Source organism: Nicotiana sylvestris, chromosome 1, assembly GCF_000393655.2.
Source record: "Nicotiana sylvestris chromosome 1, ASM39365v2, whole genome shotgun sequence".
Taxonomy (NCBI): Eukaryota; Viridiplantae; Streptophyta; class Magnoliopsida; order Solanales; family Solanaceae; genus Nicotiana; species Nicotiana sylvestris.
This window is the reverse complement of record NC_091057.1, coordinates 35,359,479-35,368,046: the sequence shown is the minus strand read 5'-3', so window position 1 is coordinate 35,368,046 and position 8,568 is coordinate 35,359,479. Positions and strand designations below refer to the sequence as shown.

The window sequence follows — 8,568 nt, the reverse complement described above, 5'->3', positions numbered from 1 at the left end:
AAGCTCTCATTTAGGGTCTAAGTATCCCAAAACTCTCCGAAACTTAAAACCGAACATCCCGTCAAATCAAAATAGCAGAAAAAAACTTGGAAAAAGCAGTTAATAGGGGATAGGGGCGTTAATTCTTAAGACGACCGACCGGGTCGTCACATCGTGGGTGGAGATTTGAATCTTCATTTACGAAGTCCTTCCGCTTCCTAATAATAATAATAATAATAATAATAATAATAATAATAATAATAATAATAATAATAATAATAATATATCTTAAGAAAATTAAATGAGGAAAAATGCAAAATTTTACAAGTAAAGGGCATTTCTCCCTAAATGCCAAATAGTATACTAGAGATTCATTAAATATTACAACACAAAATCCCCAATTTTGGCAAAAACACAAATCTCTCTTTGAAAATAAAAATTCCATATAGGGCAGATTTACAAATTCCAGAAATCTCATGAGGACTAAAGTGAAATTACCCCAAAGTAAAAATAAAGAAACTTTAGGGGCATAAATGTCCTAGTATTAATCGAAATCGGATCCTATATTAGGGCTTGAAACTCAAAACGAACAAATCGTCGCTGGCGGGAAGATTCTCATGCAATTAACCGAATCGTCAAATTTTCCTCTAAAATATAAAGTTTCTCCGGAAAATGTCATTCATCGATGAATTTCAAGCCAGTAAGTCTGAATTTTAGTTTTAAAGTTTTATTTACCATACTTTTTTTTTTGTATAATTGTTATCTGTTCCTATTTCTGTATTATAGATTTATCGAATGTAGCGTTATTTTGTATTTTCTTTAATGTAGAGCTTAAAACAACAAAAACAACAAACCCAGTACAATTCCACGAGTGGGGTCTGGACCTTAGACAATTCCACGAGTGGGGTCTGGACCTTACCCCTACCTTGAGGGTAGAGAGTAGAGCCGTCAAAATGGGCTTGGCCCGTGAGGCCAGCCCGACCCAACCCGCTACTTGGATAGGGCTGGGTTGGGATTTTTTTAGCCCATTTAAAATTGAGGCTTATAAGCGCGGCCCAAGTCATCCCGCTGGCCCTTGAGGCTTGACCGAGGTTGGGTCTGGGCTGGCCCATGGGCCAAAAATTAATTAAATTCATTTAAATATTTAAAAAAAGTAAAAACTAAAAAAATATTAACTATAATCCCCATTTTTCAACCTTAGATTGCTCATTTACCCTTCCATATCAACTAGAATTTATATTTTTGACATGCATGTAGTATGACAAGATTAGTTTTTCTTTTGCTTAATTAACAACGAACTAGGAAAGTTTTAAGTGGCCAATAATAATATTTTTCAAAAGAAAATATTACTTTGAGTGGCCAATAATCAGTCTGGTTACTTTAATATATTATTAATTATTAAATTGTTCTTCAGTATAGAAATGGTCAAGTTTTAATACCCAAAGAAAATTGATAACACTAGCAAATTTCACGAATTTTTAAAATTTATGGATTATAATGATGAAATCAACAAATAATGTTAAACCTAAATAAAAACCATTAACATATAAACTTATTAAAGCAATTCCTGAACCTAAGGAAAGTGAAAGAAAAGTACTAAAAAATATTCATGTAATGTTAAAAAAAGAAGAGATATAGAGAATTTGCGTTTCAATTACGAGATTCCTTGTCAAATATTAAGATTCTTGTACACCTAAATAAACAGAAGTCGTTCATATGATTAAGAGATTAGGTCACGAAAAAATATCTAAAAATTGAAAAAATATTTTTTTCTAAAAGAATTGAAGGGCCGGCCCGTCCTAGCCCGCGACCCTCTTAGGGCTAGGCTGGGCTGGTCATTTTAAGGCCCATATAGATGGAGGGCCAGCCCACCCTAACCCATCAAATTTAAAAGCCCACGAGACTTGGACTGGGTTGGACTGGGCTAGCCCGTTTTGACAGCTCTAGTAGAGAGGCTGTTTCCGACAGAGCTTAAAGGTTTCCATTTTTTCAGATTTAACAATTTTTTATTTAATGTTACTATACATTCCCAATGTGTAAGTAAGGACAATAATTTGGATTGATAAATTTAGTTTTCCAAATAACTTAAGCATATATGCTGCTAATGTCTGTTGGGGCTTTATGTGTAAGGCGCAAATATAGCGGCGAGAAGAAAATTCCAAAAATTAAAAAGTAATCTAGAATAATAACTTTAAACGCAACTTGTATTGGTGGAAGATAGCAGGTACCCGGTGGAATAGTCGAGGTATGCACAAGCGGGGGCGGACACCACCGTCATAAAAAGTGATAAACTATTAGCACAATAAAATAATTATATATAAAAAGGAAATGGATTTTTTTTTAAAGTTTGTAACTTAGTGAAGTAGTTATTATTTAGTAGTGCCCACTTCATGACATAACCCATTAGTGATATGATGCATGCCTTACTTTCCTGGTGGCCTGAATTGAAATGTTGCCTAAGCGAGGCGAAACGCTGAACCTATTCTAGTTTCGAGCATGATATTCAGTATTGTCTATGCAAGTGTGATGCATTACTAATTATGGATGAATTAGTTCCTCTGTGTAATTCTGCATTGATTTCTAACAAGTTGCTATATTGATGACATTGTCTCAGATATAGAAGCTCTTCCGAACCATTTACGGAGGAAATATGCCTTATTGCGTGATTTAGATAAAAGTCTGCAAGGTATTACTTATAGTGCAAAGCTTTACATACTATTGGACTATTAAAGTTCTCTTATGCAAGTTAGCTGCTTTCCAACTTTCCATTGTATTGTGCTTAATTAAGTACAATTGTACAATATCTAGTAGATTGATAATCCACTAGCATTCTGAGTCTGGAAAGTTTATGGATTTTAAGTGGAATAAGGAGCCATCTTTGGCACAATGCTGACAGGCAGCTTATTGTAGCGTGTAGTCCTTCATGTAGTCCCTTTGCACCATATCTGATGGAACGTCTACTACTGCCATTACCTAGTTTAGTAGAAGCTTCAGTGGTATATCATCGTTAAGTTGCAGAACAAAACAGTACCATTCTGATTGCCAGTGTTCAACTGGTTCAGCAATTAGCCATATCGCCCCTTTGTTCTGTTTTACAATGCAAAGATGATCATAAGTATACTCCTGATTGGAGAAGGGAGTATAGGGTGATTTTGTAAGATTCTCAGTATTATTTAGCATTGCTGTGTTAGTAGCCCGACACACACAGTAGGTTAGTGGTGTATGTTGTTTCTTTGTTGCCTAGTGTATGGCATTATTACCAAGAAAGTGCTTTTCTTTTCCCCTGAACAGGAGTCCAGAGGCAAAATGAGCAACGTTGTGAGAAAGAAATAGAGGATATGATACAGCGTATTAAGGCTGGTAACGTGACACCAGACTCTTCACTAATCAAATTCTCTGATGATGCATTGGATGAGCAAAAGCATGCAATCCGAATTGCTGATGAGAAAGTTGCATTAGCTTCTCAGGCATATGATCTGGTAGGTATTTTGGGAATTGCATCCTCTTTCTACATCAAGCAAACAGTTTCGTTCAATAGTCACAGTTCCTTCAGTTCAATTATTCTAGGTGCAATTGCTCTAAGCTCAATTGGTCATTCTCCTATTTTTAGCGTCCTTGTTAAGTTGGAAATGGATGATCAAGTGGTTATTCTCTTGATGCTTGAATTGGATAAAATGTAGAAATGGTTTTGTGAGTGTGTTAATCTTTGAAATATTTTGTTCATTTTTTACCTGTAGAAGAAGTTTTTGTCTAAATTCCCTTTGTTCCTGAATAACAAAAGAGAAAGATTACGGCATTAACCAGACAGTCATTCTGAGTAGCAATTATGACAAAGTCCCTGTTTGACTGTATGGTGGATAGGGCAATTTTCCAATTTTGGCATTTTAAAGGACACACAAAAATGATCATGATTCTGATCATAATATCATGTCCTAAAAAAAATTTGTATGAATTCCAAGGGCTATGTCTAAGGAGCTTCTGTTGAATTTTTATTGATCACCCCATACGTGAACTTAGTTTTGGTTGCTGAATCCCGACTATTTTTGAGATCTCAGCTTCCTTGAAAATATGCTCCAATATATGGCCCAAGACAAGATTATGCAGGTGTTAATTGAACGGATATCCGGCATGAATACAAACTGATACAACGAAAAGGAGTAAATGATTTTGATAAGATGAATACGAAAAGGAGTAAATGATTGGTTGTACGCATATTTCTTCACTTCTGACATGCACTATTGTTTTTATTTTTTTCAATCAAGTGATCATTGTGTGGTTTGGAATTGAGGTGTGATAAGAGTTGTAGTTTTTGCTGATTATTCGGTCATCAGTAACTCTTTATGACAATTAGTGAGAAATTCTTGAAACAGGTAGACGCTCACATTCAGCAGCTCGATCAGTACTTGAAAAAATTTGATGAAGAGCTCCGGAGAGGTATGTTTGTATCAGCTTCATCATCTCTTCACCAAGAACAGTGTCCAAACTTACTCGTTTCTCTGACTGTTGAACAACTTTCTCTTTATGGATTCTCTTTTATGCAGAAAGAGATGTTGCTGTTGTTACTGGAACTCCTGCTACCACTGTTGAAAATAATGGAAAGTCCGGAAGGTCTGGTGAAGGTAAGGGAGGGCGCAAGAAGTAAGTGATATATCTCTATCTTATTCCTATGCTTATTACATTTTTCCTGCAGTATTGATCTAAATAGCCATCCAACGGAATGATCCCCATATTTCACCATTTCTAATGCTTATTGCACTTTGTGGATGATTATTCTTTATTTATTTAATTAGTATCATTTCCTATTTGAAATGGAAATCTAATAAGAAGCCTCAATCATCTAAAAGAATAAATTGATTATGTGTTGAAAGTCAAGAGATCAATGTTGCTAAAAGTTAGAATATGTCTTGGTTAATAGTATGGATTATTCTATTTGGTCATCTCATAATTTGGAATTTAGTATTCAGGAAATTTTCTTAGCCTAAACTATATTTACTTAGGAAAATTAATTTAGCCTGAACTTTTTTATTTCTTCAGCTTAAATTTACCTATTTCATGTAACCTAAACTATTAGGAGCTTCCATTTATGTTATTCACCAACCAATTCTAGACAAGTTTCTTTTTCTATTTTCATATGGTGTCGGAGCCTCTACGACTTTGTGTAAAGACCAATGTAATGTTGGCCTACTGGCTGACTGCTTATGATGCCTACTTTGCCAATGTACTTTGCCTGCAAGATATTTCAACCAGGTCTTGCAATCCAACTACTTCTTAGTCCTGAAAGTTCTTCCTAACCCTTACGGCCCAAAGAACTTCTCCCTTTTGTACCCTTCGAATCTTCTCTTGTCATCTCCTTCTGCTTGAGATACTGTAAATGTTCGGCGATGTCTCAAAGTCACTTCCTACACCACTTGCAGGGGCGGCGACCCTATAGAATATGTGGTCTAAAGCCAAAATCTTAGGAGGCCTTAAGTTTGTTCAATAACTTTTTTGTATATTTTATTTGGAGTGTATCCTTTTAACTTCTTAAAAAGTAAAGTAATGATTTTTTGATTTTTTATAATCAATTTCTTTTTTGATTGACTATATCCAAATCTTGAAATCTTTCTTGAGATAGTGTTGATCTTAACCAAGATCTTATTGATCTTAATGTTTTAAATTTTCTTTCAACTGAGATAATACCGAAAATGTTTAAATTATTCTATAAGCAATAAAATATTTATGAAAAGAAGAACAAAGACTTCACCTGATTGAGTATGTCAATTAGAATATTATCCTCTACTTCTAAAATTTCTCTTAGCACTTTTAATTCCAAAATATAAGTTGAAACCATGAATATCATAGTGACTATTATGCTTTAAGAAAGGTTTAGTGTTAAGACTGGTTTTACAAATCTAATAGTTTGATATTCTAATTAGTTTGACCTTGAATATTTGCAATGGCACTCAAAGAATTGAAGGAAAATAGTACAAAGTCAAAGTTGCAAAGAAGATTGATTCAAGTTTAAGTGAATTAGACAAAAGAAGTAGGATTTAACTGCAATGTTTATTGGCTACAACTTTCAACTGTAATTACTTCAATCATATTTTAAAATAGTAGCATAAGCTTTGGAAATTTGTGCTTAATGGTTTGTGAAAGTTTGACAACAAAATTAAAAAAGACTCATTCTTTACTAATAAAAAGTGCATATTATATACTTATATATAATTTGAGCAATTTTGAAATCTAAACTTTTGGGGACTAAAGCCCTTTAGGGTTAAGTTGGCCCTGACCACTTGTAACTTCAAAGTTGATCTGCTTTCATCCCCTACCCTGAAGGTTATGTTGCTGATGAAATCTCCGCTTCCTTTCATAATATTCCTCCAAAGTCCACATATAAAAGGAATTATGATATTTTCAGTCCTCCATCCCATGTCAACAATTCCATCCTTTTCTGCTATCCCCTTCCTCCATAGAGCGTGCTCCTCAACCCCCCTCCCCCCCAAAATTTTGTTGGGGACGTCACGTCCTCCCAGTTGACTAAGTGCAAAATATGCTATTCACAGAGATTCAAGATGAGTTCTCTTTTCTATTTATTTTCTCTGTTTTCACAATGAGCAATATATTGACGTAAATAATGAGGTATACCGCGTTATCTTGCCTTGTACCCTTGAGTCGTTGATTCTTGTAAAAGTTCAGGCTGACAATGATATAGACTGTTAGGCAGAGTCGTAAATTATTGGGTGCTTAGGTCCTTCTCTATATAGGATTTATGGTCTTCTGTTAGGATGTTAAAGAAGTTCGTTCATGAGGACGGGAAATAGGTGTCTTAAGCGTTGATATAAGGAACTGTAATTCCGATTGCTCACTGGTCGGGGGTCGCTAGATACTCATTATTGCAAATAGGTGGCTTATCCATGCTGTACTGCCTTTTCAGTTAAACCAAAGCCCTGGGTGCAACTCTTGGGATTATAATTCTTACCTTTTATACGACGGAATGAGTTTTCTATGATTTTGAGTTTGTAATAGTTGAGAGAAGATATTTATTCCGAATGTTGGCTTGTCCAAGAGTGTGTTAGTGTGAATTTCTATTGAACACTGTATTTCTGCCACTAATCATGAAACAAGTTTCACTTTATTTTTATTTTATATGAAGTAATATTTTATTGGGAAGTGAGAAATTGGCTAAGGTTTCTTTTTGTTTACTTTGTTTTCTACAAAATGTGAGATATTAGTTGGAAAAGCAGTATTCACATTGGAGCAAATTAATACAAAAAGTCATGTCAGATTTTTTGCTGCAGAAACTAGAAAGGGGAACATTCTAAAAGATGCAGTTTTATTAAGTGTAAGCAGAAAAAATTGTCTGATGCATTAATTTGGACAAAATGGCTTCCCTTGGGCACTGAACCAGCTTAATTCACTTTTGGTGTTAGTTTTCCAAGTCTCCACATTTTTCGCCATGAAGGTTCAGTTTCTGTGGCCTGAATGATAAATGTCTGTGTGATTGTATATATCTGTCCTTGTGTAGTACAGACTAAACTTGTGTTAAAGGGAATAATTTCTTCTGCAGAACACGTCTTGCTACAGCAGCGGCAGCTACAGCCACTGCAGCAGCAGCAGCAACACCAAGTGGAATGGATTTGGATCTACCTGTTGATCCAAATGAACCAACATATTGTTTCTGCAATCAAGTTAGCTATGGTGAAATGGTTGCGTGCGACAATCCTAATGTATGTACTCAGCCAAGTTTCATCAATCCTCTTTTTTAACTTGATTAGATTGAACATTTGCTAAAATTTGATTACTCCTTCTACAGTGCAAAATAGAGTGGTTCCACTACGGCTGTGTTGGCCTTAAAGAACAGCCAAAGGGAAAATGGTTTTGCGCGGATTGTGCAGGAACACAAAAGAAGCGGAAAGGCAGATGATAGTAGTAGAAGAAAATAATTCAGTATACTGATTTAAGACGTTTTACCACCGGAAAAATTTATGTAGATACTGTACTTCTGTAATTTTGTTATGTGTAGCCATTATTAACAAGTCACTCTTGCATTCTAATTGTAGGAGGGAAGTACAATAAGTCAACAAAAAATTTACTCTTGTTTATTATGAACTATAACGAACAAATAAACTATTGTCTTTTACCAATCTAACATATTTGTAATCTACACCTTGACCGTCTGTCAAATAAGCACCATCTTCCTTGACAGTCCATTGACAAACGATTGCACGGGCTGGAACACACTAGTACAATATTTATAATCTGTATATATGTATATACAGATTATATATATATATATATATATATATATATATATATATATATGTTATACATGAATTATACTTATATTATATATCCGCCGGCTATTTTTAGTTTAAGAGATTAGGTGAACGGCTATTTGGGTTAATTCTTCAACGCACTTATCTTTATCATTGAATACCTTAAACCCTTAAAGTTCCACCAAAAATGGCAAAAAAAAAAAAAAAAAAAAAAAGAGTTTTAGACCAATTGACATGAAATGACCAATTGATATTAGTTGTTGGAGCAATATTATGGTACCCTGTATCATTGTCTTTAGATGTAGAATGAACCCATAGTATATATAGGGGGCAT

At 34.6% G+C, this 8,568-nt stretch overlaps 1 protein-coding gene across 2 annotated transcripts; it reads left to right on the top strand.

Moving 5' to 3' along the window:
• The first annotated feature begins 573 nt into the window (after positions 1–573).
• Positions 574–8,107, top strand: LOC104233909 (PHD finger protein ING1). Of its 2 annotated transcripts, none has more exons than XM_070145839.1 (7): positions 574–679; positions 2,594–2,665; positions 3,271–3,462; positions 4,354–4,413; positions 4,521–4,598; positions 7,526–7,685; positions 7,772–8,107. In XM_070145839.1, exons 1-7 carry the CDS (start codon positions 652–654, stop codon positions 7,779–7,781), a joined length of 600 nt encoding a protein of 199 aa, XP_070001940.1. In that variant the 5' UTR covers positions 574–651; the 3' UTR covers positions 7,782–8,107. The 2 variants fall into 2 exon arrangements, with proteins under 2 accessions (XP_070001940.1, XP_070001914.1); XM_070145813.1 differs by having other exon boundaries at positions 4,521–4,617.
• The last annotated feature ends 461 nt before the right edge of the window (positions 8,108–8,568 follow it).